The 27,971-nt window shown below is 45.9% G+C and overlaps 1 protein-coding gene across 2 annotated transcripts; it reads right to left on the bottom strand.

Moving 5' to 3' along the window:
* Positions 1-647: 647 nt before the first annotated feature.
* On the bottom strand, positions 648-27,673 carry thbs1b (thrombospondin 1b). Of its 2 annotated transcripts, XM_036976230.2 has the most exons (22): positions 27,336-27,673; positions 27,064-27,147; positions 26,270-26,829; positions 25,901-25,976; positions 24,053-24,145; positions 23,176-23,285; positions 22,624-22,749; positions 19,223-19,319; positions 17,346-17,519; positions 16,882-17,058; positions 16,388-16,561; positions 15,281-15,561; positions 14,396-14,614; positions 14,076-14,183; positions 13,001-13,160; positions 10,723-10,841; positions 4,827-5,061; positions 4,325-4,552; positions 3,854-4,125; positions 3,625-3,722; positions 3,284-3,423; positions 648-3,128 (listed from the first exon to the last, which is right to left on the bottom strand). In XM_036976230.2, exons 2-22 carry the CDS (start codon positions 27,125-27,127, stop codon positions 3,121-3,123), a joined length of 3,519 nt encoding a protein of 1,172 aa, XP_036832125.1. In that variant the 5' UTR covers positions 27,128-27,147; positions 27,336-27,673; the 3' UTR covers positions 648-3,120. The 2 variants fall into 2 exon arrangements, with proteins under 2 accessions (XP_036832125.1, XP_036832124.1); XM_036976229.2 differs by lacking the exon at positions 648-3,128 and having other exon boundaries at positions 3,270-3,423.
* Between the last annotated feature and the right edge of the window lie 298 nt (positions 27,674-27,971).

Genomic DNA, 27,971 nt, shown 5'->3' with positions numbered 1-27,971 from the left:
ATGTTCATTAAACAGATCTATGAACAGAGTACCGTGCTACATTCCCTCCCCGAGGATGGCATGTGTGTCTTTAACAGGGACAGAGAAGACAATATATAGACACAGCCCTATTCAAACAGGGGCCTAACATTGACTTTGAGGCAGATATCTGGACTTCTGTTGATGTTCATGGTGTCACCTGAATTGTGTTCTGCATTTGGACTTTTAGCTTACTTAGCTGCACAGCCAATGTCCATATACTATATTTAGACTTTATAAAAAGCATGCAGTATATATTTAAGCAATAAGGCAAGAGGGGGTGTTGTAAATGGCCAATATACCACGGTTAAGGGCTGTTCTAACGCACGACGCAACGCGGAGTGCCTGGACACAACCCTTAGCCGTGGGATATTGTCGATATACCACAAACCCCTGATGTGCCTTACTGCTATTATAAACTGGTTACCAACGTAATTATAGCGTACCCGTGGTATGCGGTCTGATGTAACACGGCTGTCAGCCAATCAGCATTCAAGACTCAAAGCACCTGGTCAATAGAATATGAGATATGTAATGTGCAGTCAAGAACACATGTTGTAGGAGGACATTGTAATGGGTGCATTGTGGTTCTTCAACTCGGTCAACGACTCGGTAGTGAACATACAGACTGAGGATTTAAACAACCATTTATTGTTTCAGAAGTATGTAACAAAATATTTGCTATGGATAAAGACAGCATTTTTTTTGTCGTTGTTGCATTGTACAAGTAAGCAAAGAATGTTTACAGACAACAAGCATCACTAAATTGTTACAGAAAATAATGGTAAAAAAAAGGGTTAAAATAGCGAGAAAGCGAAAAAGTGAAAGTAAAGATGAAAAAAAAGAACAGAACATCCTGGCGTCAGTGTGCAAACCGTTTATACATACGGATACGCCCCCTTCATCAGGCAGCGAATCCTGATAAATTATTTAAATAGCATTTATCTACACACACAAATCGACCTCTCACACACAGAACAGCAAAGACAGAACAAAACAGAATAATAATTTATTCATTAAAAAGAGCACTGGACAAAGGACATATGTGAAAGCAAAAAATTCAAATATGTGTAAAAAATAAACAAAAATTTTACTGCAGGAGGGTGTTGGATGGGGAGGGAATTCTGTTTTGAAATGAAAAGTAATACTATTTACAAACTCATGCTACAGTAGCAATAAGATGTGGATCAACTTGTATTCTGTACGCGTACAATGAACAAAATTACTTTTTTGTTTGATCAAATGAATCATTCAACAGCAATGAGGTAATATTTGTAGATCAAAGAGTTCCTTTGTTTTTTTCATCTCTCTCAGCAGAAAAGGCACACAGGTCACATACATACCACACTGATTCAGGAGCCTTATAGCTCTAACCATGGCTGGATTCTAATCCCTAGAATAGTTTCCTCATAGGGAGAGAGAGGGGGAGAGTAGAATCCCACTAAAGACACCAAAGACACCAGTCTGACTGACCGACTCGTTGGAACACTGGGGGAATCTCTCACATTCTCAAAGTATTTTAACGGTTTGGTACCTACACTGTAGGCAAGAGTTAATAAATTAAATATCAAGTGTAAAGCCTCTAAAGATGAGGGAGATCCCCGTTTTGTAATCTTACCCAAAATTGTATCTTTTTAGATTTTTGGAAAATAAATACATACTGAATATTTGTAACTTTTAATGTTCAAAATGACAGGTGTCTTAATTGACAGAATGTCTTGGGTTTACTGGCTCTGGAAATGTCCTTTTTCACATGGCCCTCCCATGTCATTTCTGCAATGCTAAGATGGTCGCTTCCATCTTACCCTGAGTTATACTGTGTTAACTTTCAACTGAAACACAGTATCAATCTAATGCCAGCCATAAAAGCCTACAAGCAATCCTGTATTTGACCCAAAAATATTTCGGCTCATTTTAATTTCGGTTTGTTTTCTTTCGTCTCTGAAACACTTTTCTCTATAAGGGTACGCATACAGAAGGGTAAAAGCAAGCACTTTCTTCTTATGTAAACACATAAACGAACATACATCCACACAAAGTAACCGTCCCTCCATATCTTGTTGTTACGCAGCTGACGTTCAACGGCCACAAGCCCTTTTCTTACAAAAATTAAAGTGAAAAAAGTCTTATTGTTTTCTTCCTCCTCTGAGCCCAAACCCCCTCCCCACTTCCTCCTCTGAGCCCCCCCCCCCCACTTCCTCCTCTGAGCCCAACCCCCCCACTTCCTCCTCTGAGCCCAAACCCCCCCCACTTCCTCCTCTGAGCCCAACCCCACCACTTCCTCCTCTAAGCCCAAACCCCCCCCACTTCCTCCTCTGAGCCCAACCCCCCCCCCCACTTCCTCCTCTGAGCCCCCCCCCCCCCCACTCCCACTTCCTCCTCTGAGCCCAAACCTCCACCACCCACTTCCTCCTCTGAGCCCAAACCCCCCCCACCTCCTCCTCTGAGCCCAACCCCCCCCACTTCCTGCTCTGAGCCCAAAACCCCCCCACTTCCTCCTCTAAGCCCAACCCCCCCCACTTCCTCCTCTGAGCCCAACCCCCCCCACACTTCCTCCTCTGAGCCCAACCCCCCCCCACCTCCTCCTCTGAGCTCAAAACCCCCCACTTCCTCAGAGTCGTATCGTTCAGAATCTACATCCGGGTAGATCTGTTTTTTTTAATAAACAGAACATCACATAGTCTTTCTTTGAAAACGTCCATTCCAGAAAACGAGATAAGGATAGAAAGAGAGAGAGAGAGAGAGAGATGTAAAGGTTTGGAAGTGCATAGTCGACTATGGGGAGCCTCTCCTGCGCAGAGCTGAATGAGGTCTTTAAGATCAGAGAGAGATCGGCCGGTCGGTGTCGTTGGTTGGTAACGTTGGTTGGTAACATTGGCCGGTCTCCCGTTCAGGCAAAGCAAATGGTTCTCTGTCCAACCAGTGTCAATTTAACCTGAGGCTGACCACACCAGGCCCTACCCCTCGGTCCCACCAGTGTGCGTGCCGCAGAAGTAAGAAGAGCAGAAAAAAAAAACAATCCCTGGACTTTTCATCTGAATACATATTGTTCATATTTATACAGAAAGGTGCATTGTTCCAAGAGCTTCTTGCTCCGTGCAATTACGCATCTGGAAAGAAAAAACACAAAGAACACAAGGCATTAGGTGAAGAGAAAGCGTTAAGTTGTGGTTAGGTACTTCACATAGGTCTATTGTGAAAGAAATGTCACTAAACAATTGCTGTTGGAGTTCTAGTAAGACATAGAAAGTTCATTGTTCCTTACCTCTGCATTCATACTTGAGGTCTGAGAAGTATACCATCTCTTGCGAGAAGACAAAGAGGCCTAGTCTTCCGCCTGCATACGTCTTGTCATATATGCTCCCAGAATCAGCCATGATCTTCTTCCCCTCGTACATGACCACTCTGACACAAAGATACAATGAGAAGATTTGTGAGATAAACTATGCTACGATACAAACACAGCCATTATGGAAAGTCTATAAAAGCAGTTTGACCAACGTTCTCCCAGGAGTAAAAGGTTTTAAAGTCAAGTAAGTCATGGGGTTTGTCTAGAGTCATTCTCAATCTCATAAATCTCCACCAGGCCAAGGCTTCAGTGGTTACCTGATGTGTCCTGTTCTTGGTCTGTGGATCAGGTGCCATCTGTAGGCTGTGAAGTCTTTCCAGCCAATGTTCTTCGGGTCGTGCCAAAGAGTCTTCACCTACAGAAGAAAGAAGAAACGTAGGGTTAAAGTTAGATGGCGTAGTCACCCTATACTCCCCAAGGTTTTTTCCTATGTGTGGGTATGTGGTATGTGTTCAGGCATGTAAGACGATAGGGGTTATTTCTTACCTGTCCTGGGGTGTTACCCGTGTGCCAGAGAGCGTTCCTGAGGTGCTCACCAGGTCCAGTAGTGGAGTTGACCACCTTGATGGACAGTCCTGAGTATCCCTGAGCCTTGGTGGGTTTGTTGTTCCAGTAGGTCTGTGTGATCTGCTTCCACATCACCACGTAGAACCTGGAGCTGGACTGGTAGCCGAACACAAAGCCGGCGTAGTCGTCATCTCGCTCTGTGTTGATGAAGAAGGTTCCACTGAAGTCCACCGAGTTGAACTCATCAAAACCTGGGAACGGGGAAACAGAGAAGACGAGAGTGAGAGGATGATCTTTTTTAGTTAGGGTTGGGTTGTTTTGAGATGTCCCAATGCATAGCATGTATCAATCAAGCCATCCAACAACCAGTCAACCAATTAACCAATCCATCTACTCACCCACCCACCCAACCAACCAACCAAACCAACCAATCCATCCAAATCCACTCACCAACAGCAATGCCAGGGTCACAGTTGACGGTCTGGACCAGCTCTTTGCCCTGATGTCTGACCACCCAGTTGGGGTCGATCTGGGACGTTCCCTTGGGGTCCAGGGGAACCATCTGGAACTTCCTGAAGTCCGTCTCGCTGATGTCAAAGTTCTCCGGACACACGTCGTAGATGTCAGGCACATTGTCTTGGTCAAAGTCATCTTTGCAAGCGTCTCCTCGACCATCACCTGGAAGAGATAGAAGACTTGATAAATAACACGTCTTAACATTAGGTAGATTAAAATTGATATCATGCACGTCCATGGTCATCAATCCTGGTCTTGAAGAGCTATAGGATGCAAAGGGTGTTTGTTATAGGCAAGAAGTAACAAAACTGATTCAAGTAACCACCTAATTGTTAAGCCAATTGATCAGTTGAAAAGGGTACTCAACTCTGAAGATTATGCTAAAGATTTCAGTCTACATTTTGCTCAAGATTTCCTCTCTTCTAGAGCCACTCACCATCGGAGTCGATCTGGTCAGGGTTGAAGGCCAATCTGCAGTTATCTTTCTCGTCTGGGATCCCGTCATTGTCATCATCGTGGTCGCAGGCGTCTCCCTTTCCGTCTTTGTCGTGGTCGGCCTGGTTAGCGTTGGGGATGTAGGGGCAGTTGTCCAGGTTGTTCTGGTGGCCATCTTCATCGATGTCCTGGTTGCTGTCACACTTATCTCCCACACGGTCGTCATCAGAGTCAACCTGTAGGGGTAAATGGAGATTGACGTTAGCATGCTAGCTGTTAGCGGTCAGAAGACATTGTCAGAAGACTTTAGATTCACCAGTCTGGTGGACACTGATATGGGATAAGTGCTGTGTTCCTCTCCTAGTTGGGTGACGTGTCCTTAGACACTGATCTAGGATCAGTTTTGTGCTTTCCAAACTAATGGTATACCTTAGGTTTAAGAAATTGGGGAAGGTGAGCTGATCCTAGATCTGTGCCTACGGGCAACTAACGGTAGCAATTATGATGACACTTACTCGCAGATGCTCATTTTATTTCCAGCTGTACCAGCTGTTCAACCAATCATCTCTTCAATATCTCCCCCTCTTCCTCCCCCGCTCCTCCTCCCCTCATCTTTTCATATTGGACTCCAATCCTTTAATTTACATCTGTACCAGCTGTTCAACCAATCATCTCTTCAATATCTCCCCCTCTTCCTCCCCCACTCCTCCTCCCCTCATCTTTTCATATTGGACTCCAATCCTTTAATTTACATCTGTACCAGCTGTTCAACCAATCATCTCTTCAATATCTCCCCCTCTTCCTCCCCCACTCCTCCTCCCCTCATCTTTTCATATTGGACTCCAATCCTTTAATTTACATCTGTACCAGCTGTTCAACCAATCATCTCTTCAATATCTCCTCCTCCTCCTCCCCCACTCCTCGTCCCCCACTCCTTCTTCCCCCTCCCCCTCCCCCTCTACTCTTCTTCCCCCCTCCTCGTCCCCCACTCCTCCTCCCCCTCCCCCTCCCCCTCTACTCCTTCTCCCCCTCTATTCTTCCTCCCCCACTCCTCCTCCCCCTCTACTCTTCCTCCCCACTCCTCGTCCCCCACTCCTCCTTCCCCCTCGCCCTCCCCCTCTACTCTTCCTCCCCCACTCCTCACCCCACCTCCTTTCATAATGGACTCCAATCACTCTCACCTCCTTTAAACCTGTCAAGATAATTATTTCATAATGGACTCCAATCACTCTCACCTCTTTAAACCTGTCAAGATAATTCTGGTGTCAATTTTAATCTGCTGACAATCAACCAACACTAAACACACCTCTTCTCTCCTCCTCCTCCTCCTCCTCCTCTCTTTTCCCTCCTGTCCTCCTTTATCCTCCCATCTCCCATCTGCTCTGCTAACGCCAGTAGGCCTATCTTTCCACAGACTGAAACATGCTAGACATTCCCCTGCAGATGGGAATCACCTGTGCCTGCTGCTTGGCAGGACTACACACATTACACAGTTTTTACAATCTCGCACGAGGAGAGGGACGGCGGGATGGAGGGAGGAAGGGATGGAAGGAGGAAAGAAAGGGAGCGATGGAGGGATGAAAAAATGCGGTAGGGAGGGAGGACTGGAGGGAGGACTGGAGGGAGGACTGGAGGGAGGACTGGAGGGAGGACTGGAGGGAGGACTGAAGGGAGGACTGGAGGGAGGACTGGAGGGAGGACTGAAGGGAGGACTGGAGGGAGGACTGGAGGGAGGACTGAAGGGAGGACTGGAGGGAGGACTGGAGGGAGGACTGGAGGGAGGACTGGAGGGAGGACTGAAGGGAGGACTGGAGGGAGGACTGGAGGGAGGACTGAAGGGAGGACTGGAGGGAGGACTGGAGGGAGGACTGAAGGGAGGACTGGAGGGAGGACTGGAGGGAGGACTGAAGGGAGGACTGGAGGGAGGACTGAAGGGAGGACTGGAGGGAGGACTGGAGGGAGGACTGAAGGGAGGACTGGAGGGAGGACTGGAGGGAGGACTGAAGGGAGGACTGGAGGGAGGTCTGGAGGGAGGACTGAAGGGAGGACTGGAGGGAGGACTGGAGGGAGGACTGAAGGGAGGACTGGAGGGAGGACTGGAGGAAGGACTGAAGGGAGGACTGGAGGGAGGACTGGAGGGAGGACTGAAGGGAGGACTGGAGGGAGGACTGGAGGGAGGACTGAAGGGAGGACTGGAGGGAGGACTGAAGGGAGGACTGGAGGGAGGACTGGAGGGAGGACTGAAGGGAGGACTGGAGGGAGGACTGGAGGGAGGACTGAAGGGAGGACTGGAGGGAGGACTGGAGGGAGGACTGGAGGGAGGACTGGAGGGAGGACTGGAGGGAGGACTGAAGGGAGGACTGGAGGGAGGACTGGAGGGAGGACTGAAGGGAGGACTGGAGGGAGGACTGGAGGGAGGACTGGAGGGAGGACTGGAGGGAGGACTGGAGGGAGGACTGGAGGGAGGACTGAAGGGAGGACTGGAGGTAGGACTGAAGGGAGGACTGGAGGGAGGACTGGAGGGAGGACTGAAGGGAGGACTGGAGGGAGGACTGGAGGGAGGACTGAAGGGAGGACTGGAGGGAGGACTGGAGGGAGGACTGGAGGGAGGACTGAAGGGAGGACTGGAGGGAGGACTGGAGGGAGGACTGGAGGGAGGACTGAAGGGAGGACTGGAGGGAGGACTGGAGGGAGGACTGAAGGGAGGACTGAAGGGAGGACTTGGAGGGAGGGATAGGATTTGTGTATATTCCCATTTCCCCCTAGATGAATCCCGTTGTAAGATACAGTCTAGTGATACAGTCTAGTGAAAGAGTCTAGTGATACAGTCTAGTGATACAGTCTAGTGATACAGTCTAGTGATACAGTCTAGTAAAACAGTCTAGTGATACAGTCTAGTGATACAGTCTAGTGATACAGTCTAGTGAAGCAGTCTAGACTGATGCAGTCTAGTGATACAGTCTACTGATACAGTCTACTGATACAGTCTAGCAAAACAGTCTAGTGGTAAAGTCTAGTGATGCAGTCTAGTGAAACAGTTTACTGATACAGTCTAGTGAAACAGTCTAGTGATACAGTCTAGTGATACAGTCTAGTGATACAGTCTAGTAAAACAGTCTAGTGATACAGTCTAGTGATACAGTCTAGTGATACAGTCTAGTGAAGCAGTCTAGACTGATGCAGTCTAGTGAAACAGTTTACTGATACAGTCTAGTGAAGCAGTCTAGTGATACAGTCTAGTGATACAGTCTAGTGATACAGTCTAGTGATGCAGTCTAGTGAAACAGTTTACTGATACAGTCTAGTGAAGCAGTCTAGTGATACAGTCTAGTGATACAGTCTAGTGATACAGTCTAGTGATACAGTCTAGTGAAGCAGTCTAGACTGATGCAGTCTAGTGATACAGTCTAGTGATACAGTCTACTGATACAGTCTAGCAAAACAGTCTAGTGGTACAGTCTAGTGATACAGTCTAGTAAAACAGTCTAGTGATACAGTCTAGTGATACAGTCTACTGATATAGTCTAGCAAAACAGTCTAGTGGTACAGTCTAGTGATACAGTCTAGTAAAACAGTCTAGTGGTACAGTCTAGTGAAGCAGTCTAGACTGATGCAGTCTAGTGATACAGTCTAGTGATACAGTCTACTGATACAGTCTAGCAAAACAGTCCAGTGATACAGTCTAGTAAAACAGTCTAGTAAAACAGTCTAGTAAAACAGTCTAGTAAAACAGTCTAGTGGTACAGTCTAGTGATGCAGTCTAGTGAAACAGTTTACTGATACAGTCTAGTGAAGCAGTCTAGTGATACAGTCTAGTGATACAGTCTAGTGATACAGTCTAGTAAAACAGTCTAGTGGTACAGTCTAGTGATACAGTCTAGTGATACAGTCTAGTGGTACAGTCTAGTGATACAGTCTAGTGATACAGTCTAGTGATACAGTCTAGTGAAGCAGTCTAGTGATACAGTCTAGTAAAACAGTCTAGTGATACAGTCTAGTGATACAGTCTAGTGATACAGTCTAGTGAAGCAGTCTAGACTGATGCAGTCTAGTGATACAGTCTACTGATACAGTCTACTGATACAGTCTAGCAAAACAGTCTAGTGGTACAGTCTAGTGATACAGTCTAGTAAAACAGTCTAGTGATACAGTCTAGTGATGCAGTCTAATGATAGTCTAGTGATACAGTCTAGTAAAACAGTCTAGTAAAACAGTCTAGTGATACAGTCTAGTGATACAGTCTAGTGATACAGTCTAGTGAAGCAGTCTAGTGATACAGTCTACTGATACAGTCTACTGATACAGTCTAGTAAAATAGTCTAGTGGTACAGTCTAGTGATACAGTCTAGTAAAACAGTCTAGTGATACAGTCTAGTGATACAGTCTAGTAAAACAGTCTAGTGATACAGTCTAGTGATACAGTATAGTAAAACAGTCTAGTGATACAGTCTAGTGATACAGTCTAGTGATGCAGTCTAATGATAGTCTAGTGATACAGTCTAGTAAAACAGTCTAGTAAAACAGTCTAGTAAAACAGTCTAGTGGTACAGTCTAGTGATGCAGTCTAGTGAAACAGTTTACTGATACAGTCTAGTGAAGCAGTCTAGTGATACAGTCTAGTGATACAGTCTAGTGAAGCAGTCTAGTGATACAGTCTAGTGATACAGTCTAGTGGTACAGTCTAGTGATGCAGTCTTGTGATACAGTCTAGTGATACAGTCTAGTGATACAGTCTAGTGATACAGTCTAGTGAAGCAGTCTAGTGATACAGTCTACTGATACAGTCTACTGATACAGTCTAGTGATACAGTCTAGTGATACAGTCTAGTGGTACAGTCTAGTGATACAGTCTAGTGATACAGTCTAGTGAAACAGTCTTGTGATACTGTTTAGTGATACAGTCTAGCGCTACCCACAGCTACCCGTTACAGCTACCCACTACAGCTATCCATTACAGCTACTCATTACAGCTACCCATTACAGCTACTCATTACAGCTACCCGTTACAGCTACCCATTACAGCTACCCATTATAGCTACCCATTACAGCTACCCGTTACAGCTACTCGTTACAGCTACCCGTTACAGCTACTCATTACAGCTACTCATTACAGCTACCCGTTACAGCTACCCATTATAGCTACCCATTACAGCTACCCGTTACAGCTACCCATTACAGCTACCCACTACAGCTACCCATTACAGCTGCCCATTACAGCTACCCATTACAGCTACCCATTACAGCTACTCATTACAGCTACCCATTACAGCTACCCATTACAGCTACTCATTACAGCTACTCATTACAGCTACTCATTACAGCTACCCATTACAGCTACTCATTACAGCTACCCATTACAGCTACTCATTACAGCTCTCACACAACAGAGTGTTCTTCCTGAATGACAGACATGCCCCACCAGACAGATGTATGCAAATTAGAGGTGTTTGTGACAGTGGCATGCATGTGTACCCGTACGCTCATGCATTTCTGTCTGCACACATTTGTTGTGGGTGTGTGTGTATGTGTGTGTGTATGTGTATATGTGTGTGTGTGTGTGTGTGTGTGTGTGTGTGTGTGTGTGTGTGTGTGTGTGTGTGTGTGTGTGTGTGTGTGTGTGTGTGTGTGTGTGTGTGTATGTATGTGTGTATGTGTGTGTATGTGTGTGTGTGTGTATGTGTGTGTGTGTGTGTGTGCGTGTGTGTGTGTGTGTGTGTGTGTGTGTGTGTGTGTGTGTGTGTGTGTGTGTGTGTGTATGTATGTGTGTATGTGTGTGTATGTGTGTGTGTGTGTATGTGTGTGTGTGTTTGTGTGCGTGTGCGTGTGCGTGTGTGTGTGCGTGTGCGCGTGTGTGTGTGTGTGTGTGTAGAATGGGTTGTGAGTGTACGTATACACACCTGGTCAGGGTTGTGTTCCAGAGGACAGTTGTCACACATGTCTCCCACACCGTCCAGGTCGGTGTCTCTCTGGTCCACGTTGTAGACGTACGGGCAGTTGTCTTTCTCATTCAGAATGCCTGTTGGACCAATCGCAGTAGTTGTTATTCAGGATGAGATGAGGAAGGTGTTGTTGTTATTCAGGATGAGATGAGGAAGGTGTTGTTGTTATTCAGGATCAGATGAGGAAGGTGAGGGAAAACCTAGCCGTTGTTGTTATTCGGGATGAGATGAGGAAGGTGTTGTTGTTATTCAGGACCAGATGAGGAAGGTGAGGGAAAACCTAGCCGTTGTTGTTATTCAGGATGAGATGATGAAGGTGTTGTTGTTATTCAGGATGAGATGAGGAAGGTGAGGGAAAACCTAGCCGTTGTTGTTATTCAGGATGAGATGAGGAAGGTGTTGTTGTTATTCAGGATGAGATGAGGAAGGTGTTGTTGTTATTCAGGATGAGATGAGGAAGGTGAGGGAAAACCTAGCCGTTGTTGTTATTCAGGATGAGATGAGGAAGGTGTTGTTGTTATTCAGGATGAGATGAGGAAGGTGTTGTTGTTATTCAGGATGAGATGAGGAAGGTGAGGGAAAACCTAGCCTATTGTTGTTATTCAGGATGAGATGAGGAAGGTGTTGTTGTTATTCAGGATGAGATGAGGAAGGTGAGGGAAAACCTAGCCGTTGTTGTTATTCAGGATGAGATGAGGAAGGTGTTGTTGTTATTCAGGATCAGATGAGGAAGGTGAGGGAAAACCTAGCCGTTGTTGTTATTCAGGATGAGATGAGGAAGGTGTTGTTGTTATTCAGGATGAGATGAGGAAGGTGTTGTTGTTATTCAGGATGAGATGAGGAAGGTGAGGGAAAACCTAGCCTATTGTTGTTATTCAGGATGAGATGAGGAAGGTGTTGTTGTTATTCAGAATGAGATGAGGAAGGTGTTGTTGTTATTCAGGATGAGATGAGGAAGGTGAGGGAAAACCTAGCCGTTGTTGTTATTCAGGATGAGATGAGGAAGGTGTTGTTGTTATTCAGGATCAGATGAGGAAGGTGAGGGAAAACCTAGCCGTTGTTGTTATTCAGGATGAGATGAGGAAGGTGTTGTTGTTATTCAGGATGAGATGAGGAAGGTGTTGTTGTTATTCAGGATGAGATGAGGAAGGTGAGGGAAAACCTAGCCTATTGTTGTTATTCAGGATGAGATGAGGAAGGTGTTGTTGTTATTCAGGATGAGATGAGGAAGGTGAGGGAAAACCTAGCCGTTGTTGTTATTCAGGATGAGATGAGGAAGGTGTTGTTGTTATTCAGGATGAGATGAGGAAGGTGAGGGAAAACCTAGCCGTTGTTGTTATTCAGGATGAGATGAGGAAGGTGTTGTTGTTATTCAGGATCAGATGAGGAAGGTGAGGGAAAACCTAGCCGTTGTTGTTATTCAGGATGAGATGAGGAAGGTGTTGTTGTTATTCAGGATGAGATGAGGAAGGTGTTGTTGTTATTCAGGATGAGATGAGGAAGGTGAGGGAAAACCTAGCCTATTGTTGTTATTCAGGATGAGATGAGGAAGGTGTTGTTGTTATTCAGGATGAGATGAGGAAGGTGAGGGAAAACCTAGCCGTTGTTGTTATTCAGGATGAGATGAGGAAGGTGTTGTTGTTATTCAGGATGAGATGAGGAAGGTGAGGGAAAACCTAGCCGTTGTTGTTATTCAGGATGAGATGAGGAAGGTGTTGTTGTTATTCAGGATGAGATGAGGAAGGTGTTGTTGTTATTCAGGATGAGATGAGGAAGGTGTTGTTGTTATTCAGGATGAGATGAGGAAGGTGTTGTTGTTATTCAGGATGAGATGAGGAAGGTGTTGTTGTTATTCAGGATGAGATGAGGAAGGTGGAGTAATCTAAAAAAAAATAATATCTAAATGTGGGTGAACTGGTGTCTCTAGGGCAATTCAGAAAGGTGATTGAGGACCTTTTTACTGAAGAACAGGTTTGTTCTCTATGATTGTGTTTTCTACCTCTGTTGTGTTCTCCGTGTTTCTACACCTGCATCGCTTGCTGTTTGGGGTTTTAGGCTGGGTTTCTGTCCAGCACTTTGAGATATCAGCTGATGTACGAAGGGCTATAAAAATTAATTTGATTTGATTTGATTTGTTGTGCTCTTTGTAGCGAGTTGATGCCTAGATGTTCTATAGCGCCTATATTATACAGAACAGGATTCAAATAGGGGACAACTAAGCAAGTTTGAGTCTCACCATCTCCATCAATGTCCACAGAGCAGGCGTCTCCTTCCCCGTTGTTGTCTGTGTCGGTCTGGTCAGGGTTGCTGTTGTAAGGACAGTTATCACAACGATCTCCAATATCATCTCTGTCATAGTCGTATTGCCTGGGGTTGTACACGAACGGACAGTTATCCTGTAGAGAGAGAGAGAGAGAGAGAGAGCGAGAGAGAGAGAGAGAGAGAGAGAGAAGCAGAGAGAGGGAGGAGGAAGAGAGGGAGAGAGGGAGAGGGTGAGAGACAGAGGGAGAAGGAAAGGGAGACAGAAGGGGAAAGGGAGAGGGAAGCAGAGACAGAGACAGAGAGAGAGAGAGAGAGAGAGAGAGAGAGAGAGAGAGAGATAAAGGGAGAGAGAGAGGGAAAGGGAGAGAGGCAGAGAGAAAGGGAGAGAGAGACAGAGAGAGAGATAGGGAGAGAGAGAGAGAGAGAGAGAGAGAGAGAGAGAGAGAGAGAGAGAGAGAGAGAGCAAGAGAGAGAGAGAGGGGGAAAGGGAGAGAGAGGGCACAGTTCAGTTACTAGAATAATAAACCCAGTGTCCACTGCTCAGGAAAACATCTCTGACATGATATATTAACTTGCTGTGGTCTGTGTACCCTGCAGAGAGAGAGGGTGGATGAAAGTGAGTCTTATATTTAGGCCCCGTCCCATATATAAGGTTAGGACTAGCATATTACACTGCGTCTCATTCAGAGTGTTACCTCAGTGTTGGAATTTGAGGTTTGGCTCTGAGGGCAAATAAACGCTTGCTTTCTGCTCAGTTGTTTTATTTCACAGCATGAATGATGAATGTAAAACCACAATCATGGCCCACTGCCAAATCTGAACACACACACACACACACACACACACACACACACACACACACACACACACACACACACACACACACACACACACACACACACACACACACACACACACACACACACACACACACACACACATTCAGCATAACCTGAAAAAATATGAATTATATTTGTCTCAGTAAGGGGTGGGGACTTCAGACCTTCAATTACTGAATGAATGAATGAGGTAATCACTTCCTCACTTACCCTGTCGTCAGCAATACCATCATTGTCATCATCGTTGTCACAAGCGTCACCAACACCATCCTTGTCGTAGTCTTCTTGGCCTGAGTTGGGAAGGTTGGGGCAGTTGTCCTACAAAAGAAAGTGTACACCATAAGGCCAAACAGTGCACACGATGAACAGTCCTGTCGGACAGTGAACGAACCACTCGTGTGTTTTCTGTAGAACATTATTGATCTGTGTAATAGTCATTATCAGCACATTATAAGGTATGTGAGTTCTTCTCTAGTTAAATAGCAAGCTGGGCCTTTTCAAGGACCTCTACATGTCAGGCTCCTGTATACCTTCTTGCAGTGGTAGGTGGCGTTCTCCACACAGACCAGGTCTTGGTTGGGCCATCCGTCCAGGTCCGTGTCCTCACCACAGATGTGTCCATTTCCAGCATAGCCAGGCTTACACTCACAGCGGTACATGGGGTCGGTAAATTGTCCCAGGTAGTTACAGCGGGCATTCTTGTTGCAGTCGTGGCTCCCATCCAGGCAGGGGTTACGTGGTGTACACACCTGGAGGGGGAGGAAGTGAAGAATTGATCAGACGAGCCAGGAAATGGATAACCTCCCAGCCTTTGTTTAGAGGACAACAATTGGCAGTATGATCGGGACAGAGAAAAGCATAGCTTTTTCAAGGAATCTATGATCTTGTAAATTCTAAATTCTAAATTCCTAATTCTAAATTCCTAATTCCTAATTCTAAATTCTAAATTCCTAATTCCTAATTCTAAATTCCTAATTCCTAATTCTAAATTCTAAATTCCTAATTCTAAATTCTAAATTCCTAATTCCTAATTCTAAATTCTAAATTCCTAATTCTAAATTCCTAATTCCTAAGTCTAAATTCTAAATTCCTAATTCCTAATTCTAAATTCCTAATTCCTAATTCTAAATTCTAAATTCCTAATTCTAAATTCTAAATTCCTAATTCCTAATCCTAAATTCCTAATTCCTAATTCTAAATTCCTAATTCCTAATTCTAAATTCCTAATTCCTAATTCCTAATTCTAAATTCCTAATTCCTAATTCTAAATTCTAAATTCCTAATTCTAAATTCTAAATTCCTAATTCTAAATTCTAAATTCCTAATTCCAAATTCCTAATTCTAAATTCTAAATCAGCTGACACCAGAGGTACGGTCTAAGAGGACAATCATCACAACACTTTACCAGTACTAACCTGTTTCTTGGCGGTGGCCTCCTCCACTCCCCTGCCGAAGGGCTGAGGTCCAGAGTAGCGTGCGGGACAGGGCAGACAGTTGTAACCAGGGTCAGTGTTCTCACAGCGGTGGACTCCGTTGAACACGAAGCAAGCGTCAGGAACCTCTTTGCACTCGTCAATGTCCTCGCACTTGATGCCATCACCAGAGTAAGCAGAGGGGCATTTTCCACACCTCCATGTTCCATCAGGGAAGCTGGTGCACTTGGTCCCAGGGAAGCAAGGGTTGGACAGACAGCCATCTGAGGAGAGAGACACGAGCTTGTAAGTACTGTGTACTGACTGCTTTAAGTACTAGTGTTAAGTTATACGTGTAAAAGTGTTTTATAAGCCCTAAAATCAATAAAAGCTTTAAAAGTAATAGTTTTAAAAGTGTTATTTTCACTTTAAAACGGTCTAAAACCTAACATTTGTGTAATCATTCACAGTACTTAGGTTTTAAGAGACATTGTATGCGTCTGAAATGGCACCCTATGCCCTATATAGTGCACTACTACCCTATAGGCCCTGGTCAAAAGTAGTGCACTACTATCCTATAGGCCCTGGTCAAAAGTAGTGCACTACTACCCTATAGGCCCTGGTCAAAAGTAGTGCACTACTATCCTATAGGCCCTGGTCTAAAGTAGTGCACTACTATCCTATAGGCCCTGGTCTAAAGTTGTGCACTACTATCCTATAGGTCCTGGTCAAAAGTAGTGCACTACTATCCTATAGGCCCTGGTCAAAAGTAGTGCACTACTACCCTATAGGCCCTGTTCAAAAGTAGTGCACTACTACCCTATAGGCCCTGGTCAAAAGTAGTGCACTACTACCCTATAGGTCCTGGTCAAAAGTAGTGCACTACTACCCTATAGGCCCTGGTCTAAAGTAGTGCACTACTATCCTATAGGCCCTGGTCAAAAGTAGTGCACTACTATCCTATAGGTCCTGGTCAAAAGTAGTGCACTACTACCCTATAGGCCCTGGTCTAAAGTAGTGCACTACTACCCTATAGGCCCTGGTCAAAAGTAGCGCACTATATAGGGAATAGGGTGTCATTTCGGACACAACCAGTGTCCTGCTACTCACCGATGGGACAGGCGTTCTTGTTGCACTGCTGAGTGGCCTTGGAGTCACCCTGGCACTCCTTACCACCATATTTAGGGGCGGGGTCGTTGCAGAGGCGTTTACGTGTCTGAGCTCCTCCCCCACAGGTGGCAGAGCAGGTATCCCATAGCGACCAGGGTCCCCAGTTACCGTTGACTGAAGGGGAAGTAAAGAGACAGAGGTTTCAATACAGGTGTGACTGTTGTGCTCTTCATGATGGTAGGGCATTTTGCAATGCCATCTTTGTTTCTGCAATAGCCAACTCCTTGGTCGTTGACTTGCCAAACAAGGAACAAATACAGACTGCAATTGAGTCTAAATGACAGGGTACCACATGAAAGAGGATGAGGATGTTCATTTGACTGCAAATATTTCAGGGTGTGAGGTGCATGAAAAAGCCTTTGACTAATGTCAAATGATCACAATGACATGTGAACCAGGTCTTGTTCTTAAAACCCTTGACTAATGGTACTTACTTGGGCAGGGTGACTTGGTGCACTTCTCAGTCTGTCTTCCTTCTCCTTGGCAGTCCTTGCCTTCCAGCTGGGGTGTGGGGGAGTTGCAGAGGCGGATACGGGTGATGACACCCGCCCCACAGGTGACCGAGCAGGATGACCAGGGGGACCAGTGGCTCCAGGCACCGTCCTGCTTGACTGGAGGGTCACAGGAGCAGAGGTTAGGGGTCAGGGGTCAATGAGACGCTTGGTTATGGGTCAATGTTAAATCAAAACAGATTAAGAGAAGTTTAAAGTTAAACGGCATTGTTGCTCTGTGGAGTCACAGCTGGCTGATCTGCAGCTGAATGCTTAGATGTGGTCCATCGTTTCTGTCACCATCAATACAAGTTGGCGATAAAAGTATGTGAAACAAGTTTCTATGTGACAATTGATGAATGTGATTTGGTCGGTAGATTTGAATGTGTATAGAATACTGAACTCACAGCGTTTGTCACACTCCTGAAGGTAGCAGTCCCTGGTTTGGACCGAGGTTCCCTCGCAGTTGTTGTTGATGCGGTCGCAGGAGCGGCCTCTCTGCTGAATTCCCCGCCCACAAGACACGGAACAGTGGGTCCATTCAGACCAGAGGGACCATCCATCCTCCGCATAGTCACTCGCTATGGAGAGAGAGAGAGAGGGGAGGAAGAGAGGGAGAAAGAGAGAGAAGGAGGGAGAAAAGGGAGGGAGAGAGAGAAGGAGGGAGAGAAGGGAGGGAGAGGAGGAAGGGAGGAAGAGAGGGAGAGAGAGAGAGAAGGAGGGAGAGAAGGGAGGGAGAGGAGGAAGGGAGGAAGAGAGGGCGAGAGAGAGAGAAGGAGGGAGAGAAGGGAGGGAGAGGAGGAAGGGAGGAAGAGAGGGAGAGAGAGAGAGAGAGAGAGGGGTGGAAGAGAGGGAGAAAGAGAGAGAAGGAGGGAGAGAGGGAGAAAGAGAGAGAAGGAGGGAGAGAAGGGAGGGAGAGGAGGAAGGGAGGAAGAGAGGGAGAGAGAGAGAGTGGAGGGAGAGAGGAGAGGGAGAGAGGGAGACAATGAGAGGGCTTATTGGACTGCAGAGACCACAAGCCCCCCCCACCCCACCCCACCCTTCGCAGTAAATTAGGGTTAAAAGCTCTTAAGGTTATTAGAACTCCGGTCTAATGTACGTGATTTAGCCCTGGGATGAGTGTATGTGTTTGTGTGTGCCTGTGTGTGTGTGTGTGTGTCGCCTGTGCATGTCTGTGTGTGTGTGTGCCTGTGTGTGTGCCTGTGTGTGTGTGTGTGTCGCCTGTGCATGTGTGTGCCTGTGTGTGTGTGTGTGTGTCGCCTGTGCATGTCTGTGTCCATGTGTGTGTGTGTCGCCTGTGCATGTCTGTGTCCATGTGTGTGTGTGTGTGTGCCTGTGTGTTGGTAGAGTTAAAGAGACGGCCTCCCCTGGGAGTTCAGGAGAGTTAGAGAGGCCAAAGGGAAGTGGGTAAAAATGGGAAAGTCCGTCTAAGAAGCTGAATGCACAGTGATCCCCATTGACTGCTGTTACTTGTAAAAAAGGAAACCAGGGACCATGTCATAACGTTGTCCAAGGTACTGATGAGTGTGGTTGTCTGCCTTTCTTTAGGTTGTAGGGGCCACTGCGGCCCAGCCCTCTTAGGTATGTGGAAAATGTCTAGGATGCATTTGGTAAACAGAGACATTTTCCATCCCACTTAAACCAATTTGTCCCAATTATAGCCATTACAAGCCGAAGATTAAAGATGTTTTGGGTGGATGTTTTTCGTGTCTTCATTAAACACACTGTGTAAACATTCACTGTGCAGGGTGGGAAAAGTATGTGAACCCTTGGATTTAATAACTAGTTGACCCTCCTTCGGCAGCAATAATCTCAACCAAACGTTTTCTGTGGTTGCTGATCAGACCTGCACAATGGTCAGGAGGAAATTTGGACCATTCCTCTATACAGTGTTCTGACACATAACAGCCTTTTCATACATTAACAAGCTAGGAGATTTAAATCACCCTTAAAATGAATTTGTTTTTCTTGAATAGAAACTTTTACGCCGAGAAAATGTTGGCGGCTTCATACTTTATTTGGCAAATAGAATCCGAGTAGATGGCAGTAAATGGAGTGCCGTTTAAATGGCCTGTTTGTCTTAAAGACATTAAAGGACAACTCAGGCTATCAATGGCTTTAGAATAGAATAAACCTCTGGTTCGTAATACTGTATATAGACTTCCTTGATCCTGAGGTGAACCTTTGTTTGTGCAGGTATGTTACTTATTGTATGGAGTTGGAACCACACAAATAGAACCATAGAATCAGAACCAATCATTGTAATTCTAGGGTCGGAACTCACGTGTTCCACAGCGCGGGCAGCACTCTCCATCGGGCACGGTTGCGTTGGCACACGGGATCAGGGGGCAGGAGATCTTACGGCACACGGTGGCAGAGTTCTACAAAAAAGGGGCGGAGACAAAGAATCACAAGGAATCAGGACGTTAATGACATACAGTAAGTTCCCCCTTTTCTGCACCTGGACCAACTTGGGTCAGTACAATGAGAGCCAGAGACCCCCTGTGGACCAATCAGCACCTGCCCACTGGGTCAATACAATGAGAGCCAGAGACCCCCTGTGGACCAATCAGCACCTGCCCACTGGGTCAATACAATGAGAGCCAGAGACCCCCTGTGGACCAATCAGCACCTGCCCACTGGGTCAATACAATGAGAGCCAGAGACCCCCTGTGGACCAATCAGCACCTGCCCACTGGGTCAATACAATGAGAGCCAGAGACCCCCTATGGACCAATCAGCACCTGCCCACTGGGTCAATACAATGAGAGCCAGAGACCCCCTGTGGACCAATCAGCACCTGCCCACTGGGTCAGGGTAGTAGGAATACGGCCAAACAGTCGGTGGAGGGTTGAACTGGGCACTGACGACCCCAAAAAATAAAACATCTATCTACCAAAAGAAGGGCATTAGTTTGCCTTGATGGACAGAACATTCAATATGTCTGTCTAATGAAGCATACTAACATCCTGGCCAGTTGATTCACAGATCAAGAGAGCCCATGAGCCAAGGGGATTACGAGGAGAAAGGTGATACGGCTGGCAGAGCAGATTTGCCTGCAGCAGTTTTTATTGAATACAGTAGCACTCTGTGTCTTCCTGTCTGTGGGCCACTTGTCTGAGCTAAAGCTCTGTTTTAAATATGTTGTTAATTAGAGATGAGGAGCTGCTGAGAAGAGCTGAGGAGGTAATTAGAGACGAGGAGCTGCTGAGAAGAGCTGAGGAGGTAATTAGAGACGAGGAGCTGCTGAGAAGAGCTGAGGAGGTAATTAGAGACGAGGAGCTGCTGAGAAGTGCTGAGGAGGTAATTAGAGACGAGGAGGTAATTAGAGATGAGGAGGTAATTAGAGATGAGGAGCTGCTGAGAAGAGCTGAGGAGGTAATTAGAGATGAGGAGCTGCTGAGAAGTGCTGAGGAGGTAATTAGAGATGAGGAGGTAATTAGAGATGAGGAGCTGCTGAGAAGAGCTGAGGAGGTAATTAGAGACGAGGAGCTGCTGAGAAGAGCTGAGGAGGTAATTAGAGACGAGGAGCTGCTGAGAAGAGCTGAGGAGGTAATTAGAGATGAGGAGGTAATTAGAGATGAGGAGCTGCTGAGAAGAGCTGAGGAGGTAATTAGAGACGAGGAGCTGCTGAGAAGAGCTGAGGAGGTAATTAGAGACGAGGAGCTGCTGAGAAGAGCTGAGGAGGTAATTAGAGACAAGGAGCTGCTGAGAAGAGTTGAGGAGGTAATTAGAGATGAGGAGGTAATTAGAGGTGAGGAGGTAATTAGAGATGAGGAGCTGCTGAGAAGAGCTGAGGAGGTAATTAGAGACGAGGAGCTGCTGAGAAGAGCTGAGGAGGTAATTAGAGATGAGGAGGTAATTAGAGATGAGGAGCTGCTGAGAAGAGCTGAGGAGGTAATTAGAGACGAGGAGCTGCTGAGAAGAGCTGAGGAGGTAATTAGAGACGAGGAGCTGCTGAGAAGAGCTGAGGAGGTAATTAGAGACAAGGAGCTGCTGAGAAGAGTTGAGGAGGTAATTAGAGATGAGGAGGTAATTAGAGGTGAGGAGGTAATTAGAGATGAGGAGCTGCTGAGAAGAGCTGAGGAGGTAATTAGAGACGAGGAGCTGCTGAGAAGAGCTGAGGAGGTAATTAGAGATGAGGAGGTAATTAGAGATGAGGAGCTGCTGAGAAGAGCTGAGAGGTAATTAGAGATGAGGAGGTAATTAGAGATGAGGAGCTGCTGAGAAGAGCTGAGAGGTAATTAGAGATGAGGAGCTGCTGAGAAGAGCTGAGGAGGTAATTAGAGACGAGGAGCTGCTGAGAAGAGCTGAGGAGGTAATTAGAGATGAGGAGCTGCTGAGAAGAGCTGAGGAGGTAATTAGAGATGAGGAGCTGCTGAGAAGAGTTGAGGAGGTAATTAGAGATGAGGAGGTAATTAGAGATGAGGAGCTGCTGAGAAGAGCCGAGGAGGTAATTAGAGATGAGGAGGTAATTAGAGATGAGGAGGTAATTAGAGAATAGGAGGTAATTAGAGATGAGGAGGTAATTAGAGATGAGGAGGTGCTGAGAAGAGCTGAGAGGTAATTAGAGATGAGGAGCTGCTGAGAAGAGCTGAGGAGGTAATTAGAGACGAGGAGCTGCTGAGAAGAGCTGAGGAGGTAATTAGAGACGAGGAGCTGCTGAGAAGAGCTGAGGAGGTAATTAGAGATGAGGAGCTGCTGAGAAGAGCTGAGGAGGTAATTAGAGATGAGGAGCTGCTGAGAAGAGTTGAGGAGGTAATTAGAGATGAGGAGGTAATTAGAGATGAGGAGCTGCTGAGAAGAGCTGAGGAGGTAATTAGAGATGAGGAGGTAATTAGAGATGAGGAGGTAATTAGAGAATAGGAGGTAATTAGAGATGAGGAGGTAATTAGAGATGAGGAGGTAATTAGAGATGAGGAGGTAATTAGAGAATAGGAGGTAATTAGAGATGAGGAGGTAATTAGAGATGAGGAGGTAATTAGAGATGAGGAGGTAATTAGAGATGAGGAGGTAATTAGAGAATAGGAGGTAATTAGAGATGAGGAGGTAATTAGAGATGAGGAGGTAATTAGAGATGAGGAGGTAATTAGAGATGAGGAGGTAATTAGAGATGAGGAGGTAATTAGAGATGAGGAGGTAATTAGAGATGAGGAGGTAATTAGAGATGAGGAGGTAATTAGAGAATAGGAGGTAATTAGAGATGAGGAGGTAATTAGAGATGAGGAGGTAATTAGAGATGAGGAGGTAATTAGAGATGAGGAGGTAATTAGAGATGAGGAGGTGCCCTATTCTCTTTATGATGCACTACTTTTGACCAGGGCCTATGGTGGGCCTGTTCAGGCTCTGTTTGTTCACTAGAGTGGTGAGCCATGCATGGTCACTTCACTACAGCACCCACTGTTGGCTTGTTGGCTTGATGCCAGCCTCTTCCTCCAACCCAATTACTGTCCAGATGACAGACAGGTTTTGAGTAGCGAGCGGGCACTTGCTGAGTGGGGATGAGTATGTGTTTGCAAGTGCCTGTCTGAGAGTGCAAACGTAGGTGCGTGCACACACACACACACACACACACACACACACACACACACACACACACACACACACACACACACACACACGCACACACACACACACCCCACTACCCTCCCCATCCACACAAACTCTCTCGACTTCGGCCCTTACTTGACAAGTGCACTCGGTACAGTCGTCAACGGTCCACTCGGCCTTGTTCTTGTGGACGATGCCGTTGTGCAGACAGACTCCACTGTGGATCCCAACTCTGTTCATCAAAAACTTGTTCTCGTCCGTCTGAAGGAGACAGGAAGGAAGGAAGCATACACTCCTATATGAATACTGGATGAGAAAGGGTTTCAAATGCAGACACTGTTTCACTCTTCAGTTGTCAATAGCCCAAGTGGTTTGAAAAAGAGATTCAGGTCTTTGAGAATTATTTTCCCCACCTCACACTGGTTTAGCATTAAGAAGCCTTTCAAAGGAAAGCTAGTTAGAAAAGCATACCTAATTTGATTTAATCAATGAACTAACATGCAGTTTGACAGACTAGCCAGAGTTGGTGCTGGTAGGCCAGTATGCTAAGCAAGGCCCACATGCAGTGACTGACAAACAGTTTGTTGCAGAGTATCATGCGACAGACAGACAGACAGACAGACAGACAGACAGACAGACAGACAGACAGACAGACATCTGGTTCAGGAGTCATGTGTGTTTCCTCACCACTTTGCGTAGCTCATTGGACAGCTCCTTCACCACCACTCCCAGCCCCTTCAATTCCTTGAACATGCCAGCCAGGTCCTCGCAGGAGAACCCACAGATCATCTGCAGGTCTGGAGGGAGGGAAAACACAGAGATATATGGAGATATGTGAATTCTATGGGAAATACAGTTTCACTATCAATGTACATGAAGGCTTCCAGACTAATGTTCAACTCCCTAAAGCTTCAGACAACTGCTGACAGTAGAATAGAATAGAATAATTTACTTTCTTCTAATACTTCTATGCTTCTATGCTGTTCTATGCTGTTCTATTCCATACTGTTCTATTCTATGCTGTTATATTCTATGCTGTTCTATTCTATTTTATGCTGTTTTATTTTTTCTATGTTGTTTTATTCTATTTTTTGCTCTTCTATTCTATTCTATGATGTTCTGTTCTATTCTATGCTGTTCTATTCTATGCTGTTCTATTCTATTCTATGCTGTCCTATTCTATGCTGTTATATTCTATTCTATGCTGTTCTGTTCTATTCTGTATATGGAACCCTTTTCGGGAGAGTTTAACAGGGTTTATACAGGGTTTATACAGGGTTTATACAGGGTTTATACAGGGTTTATACAGGGTTCATACAGGGTTTATACAGGGTTTATACAGGGTTTATACAGGGTTTATACAGGGTTCATACAGGGTTTATACAGGGTTTATACAGGGTTTATACAGGGTTTATACAGGGTTTATACAGGGTTCATACAGGGTTTATACAGGGTTTATACAGGGTTTATACAGGGTTTATACAGGGTTTATACAGGGTTTATACAGGGTTTATACAGGGTTTATACAGGGTTTATAACAATAAGCAGCAGCAGTTGTGTTTACCTTTAGTTTTGTGGCCAGTGTAGTCCGTCCTAATGGCAGGGCTGGACCCATTGATGGTGTCGTCGATAAGGACGATCTCATCAGTCAGAACAGCTGAGGGAGGGAGGGAGATGAGGGGGAGAAGGAGGAAGGGAGAGGGAGGGAGGGAGAGGGAGGGAGGGAGGGGGAAGGAGGGGGAGGGGATAGAGGGGAGAGGGGAGAGGGAGGGAGAGTGGAAAGAGAGGAAGCGAGGGGGGGAGGGAGACAGGGGAAAAGGAGTGAGACAGAGTAGGGTGGGAGGAAGAGGGAGGACGAGGGAGGAAGAGGGAGGAAGAGGGAGGAAGGGAGAAACAAAAAGAGAGACTGTTTAGAGCAATGTAAACTGTAATGGCAATACCCACTAGACCACAGCAGACCACAGCAGACCATAGCAGACCACAGCAGACCACAGCAGACCACAACAGACCACAGCAGACCACAGCAGACCACAACAGACCACAGCAGACCACAGCAGACCACAGTAGACCACAGCAGACCACAGCCGACCACAGCAGACCACAGCAGACCACAGCGGACCACAACAGACCACAACAGACCACAACAGACCACAGCAGACCACAGCAGACCACAACAGACCACAGCAGACCACAACAGACCACAACAGACCACAGCAGACCACAACAGACCACAGCAGACCACAACAGACCACAGCAGACCACAGCAGACCACATCAGACCACAACAGACCACAGCAGACCACAGCAGACCACAACAGACCACAGCAGACCACAGCAGACCACAACAGACCACAACACACCACAACAGACCACAACAGACCACAACAGACCACAACAGACCACAACAGACCACAGCAGACCACAGCAGACCACAACAGACCACAGCAGACCACAGCAGACCACAACAGACCACAGCAGACCACAACAGACCACAGCAGACCACAGCAGACCACAGCAGACCACAGCAGAACACAACAGACTACAGCAGACCACAGCAGACCACAACAGACCACAACACACCACAACAGACCACAACAGACCACAACAGACCACAACAGACCACAGCAGACCACAGCAGACCACAGCAGACCACAGCAGACCACAGCAGACCACAACAGACCACAGCAGACCACAGCAGACCACAGCAGACCACAGCAGACCACAACAGACCACAACACACCACAGCAGACCACAACAGACCACAACAGACCACAGCAGACCACAGCAGACCACAGCAGACCACAGCAGACCACAACAGACCACAGCAGACCACAGCAGACCACAACAGACCACAACACACCACAGCAGACCACAACAGACCACAACAGACCACAACAGACCACAGCAGACCACAACAGACCACAGCAGACCACAGCAGACCACAACAGACCACAGCAGACCACAGCAGACCACAACAGACCACAGCAGACCACAGCAGACCACAGCAGACCACAACAGACCACAATAGACCACAGCAGACCACAGCAGACCACAACAGACCACAACAGACACACTGTCCCCAGGGCTCATTGGTGATATAAGGGTGGATGATATGTAACTACACTCAGTTGAGTGAATACAGAACATTACAGCCTCATACTATCTTGGATCACAATGAAGTTAATGAGTTAATGTGCCCAGCCCTGAGGAGGCATTGAAGTGCTTGTAAACTTCAGCTTTCCCATGGCAACATAAACGTGAATTTGTTAGCAACTTTCCCGTGACAGTTAATAACTCAGCTCTTAAACAATCACACGCATGTCTTATAGAATGCTTGGTAGCTTTAGAATAACAACCAGTGGCGCATGGGTAAACACGCAAATATGCTTTCTGTTCATGATTAGGCTACTTACAGTTTTGACATCCCTTGTTGCGCAGAATCGCGTCCAAAGTGGTTCCAAAGACGAAGCGCACGTTTTGGAGCACCCCCTGCGAGAATCAATATCCATTTTAGCTCGAGTATTTCAGTCACTGTCATTCGACATTTACTCAACAAATATAGGACTTTATGGATCATACAAGGATTTCCAATATGGTGTACCGTATCCATTTTATGGATGGGTCTATAGGTTTTATGCACATCATTTTGTATTAATTTAAGTGTCACACAATACTAAATTCAACACTTACTAACATCTAAAACAACTCGATCACTTAAATCATCTGTGTCCATTATGTGTAATGCCGTGCGTCATGTGCTCTGCGCTCCGCGCTCCACTTACCATGAACCGGTCCTTCACCGCTCCCTTCCCGATCCTGAGGCGCGCTGTGGCGGGAGTCTCCTGAGTGAGGATGCTCTGGATGGGAGCGTCCAGTTCCGCCGTGTTCACCTCCTCACAGCCAACATATAGCTGCGCCCGGTCCTCCTGCACGAACAGCGTAATATTCTTCCAGTGGCCCGTCGCCAAGTCCACATCTTCTATCGAGACCACCTGTTGCTTATTAACGGTGGAGAAAACCACATCCAGGGTGTTCGCTTTTCCATTCGAGACAATCTCGAACACTGCTCCTGATCCGTCCCGCTTCTCCACGGTCAAGAGGGAGCCCCTGGTCCGCTTGAACTGCTTGAAGTTAAGCAGGAGGAGGAAGCCCCTCTCGGCATGGATGGAATCGATGAGGTCCCTGAAGGAGCTCTCGGGGAGCTCGGGGATCAGGTCCGGGTTGAGGATCTTGTAGGCGGGACTGTATGGGTCGTCGCCCTTCACTAGGGTCACTCCGTGGTTCTTCTTGGAGACTTGGACCAGCTCGAACAGGTCGTACACGCTATTGTCGTCTCGGTTCTCTGTGGGAGGGACATGGGAATGAGTGGGAGCAATTAGTCTTTATCTGCATGTCTTTGGAATTTATTATTTTTGTTGTGCGGAATGAAGTCTAAAGTTTGTCCAACGCAATCAATAAATTAAAGGGATAATATATATATATTTTTTTAAAGTTTTAAGTTCATGGAGTTTTAAGTTGAAGCGTTAGAAACTCCGTTAATTCTAGACAAACATACAGTATCAGACAAGCATCTCACCTGCAACTCGTACGCTCTCGCAGGTCAAAAGCATCAACAGCAGAAATATTCCTGTCAACTTCATGATGAAACTCTGTTTTTTCCCTATGAAAAACAGCAAATAAAGTCAACCACTTTTCACAAAAGTTCATATTTACACATAACATTTAAATATAATAATAAACAATAATCCAAACGCATATTATTATTTACTATAATAAGACAATATTAGAAAAATATGTCTTGATATAGGCTGGATTCGTTGAAAGAAAATCGAAATATTGTTAACCCACCTGTTGAATGAAAACAGCAGAGAGAAACAGTCAAATAGAAATCCAATAATAATCCACAAGATAAAAACAATTTCTTGTTAATTTCTAATGGAAAGGAGTCCGATATAAGATGCAGAAAGTACGTTTCTTGTCTTGCTTTAATTGAACGGCAAAATCTTCTCTCTGGTATCTGAAGCTAAGAACCTAACTGTAAGCCAGGGGACAAAGTACTATTTAAATAGTTTCATGACATTCCTAAGAACGCGTCTCGCCCAATCAGATGGTGGAAGGGAAAAGGGATGAGCTTATGGTCTTACCTCACAGCAAGTAGAGCCGCTGGAGCGCACTGAGTCCCATTCAGACGCGCACAAGGGGAGAGGGGAGATAGAAAAAAACGCGCCACATTCCACAGGCCGAATTCCATGACCGGATCCATACCTTTACTAGACCATCATTTCCGGTTATTGGTTTACTCATCAGTTTGAAATGTTCTCGGAAAAAAATAAAATAATAATAATAATATTCTCTATCTTTAAACCTTTTTGCTCATGTTTGATTAAGTTTATGCTTAATTCTTACACTTGCTTATCAATAGTGGTCTCACCAAAATAGGTAACTGATTATCAGTGTTATTTTCTTATGGAGAAAGTTGGATTA

This window comes from Oncorhynchus mykiss, chromosome 4 (genome assembly GCF_057628025.1).
Source record: "Oncorhynchus mykiss isolate SJ-2025 chromosome 4, ASM5762802v1, whole genome shotgun sequence".
NCBI lineage: Eukaryota > Metazoa > Chordata > Actinopteri > Salmoniformes > Salmonidae > Oncorhynchus > Oncorhynchus mykiss.
This window is presented reverse-complemented; position numbering and strand designations above follow the sequence as displayed.

Excerpts from the sequence above, each read along its gene's own strand:
- thbs1b (XM_036976229.2), bottom strand. The coding sequence starts at position 27,127 with ATGAAGTTGACAGGAATATTTCTGCTGTTGATGCTTTTGACCTGCGAG. Across the intron at positions 4,553-4,826 it reads TGACCAGATCGACTCCGATG|GTGATGGTCGAGGAGACGCT; the intron begins GTGAGTGGCTCT and ends TATCTCTTCCAG. Across the intron at positions 4,126-4,324 it reads TGACCCTGGCATTGCTGTTG|GTTTTGATGAGTTCAACTCG; the intron begins GTGAGTGGATTT and ends CCCCGTTCCCAG.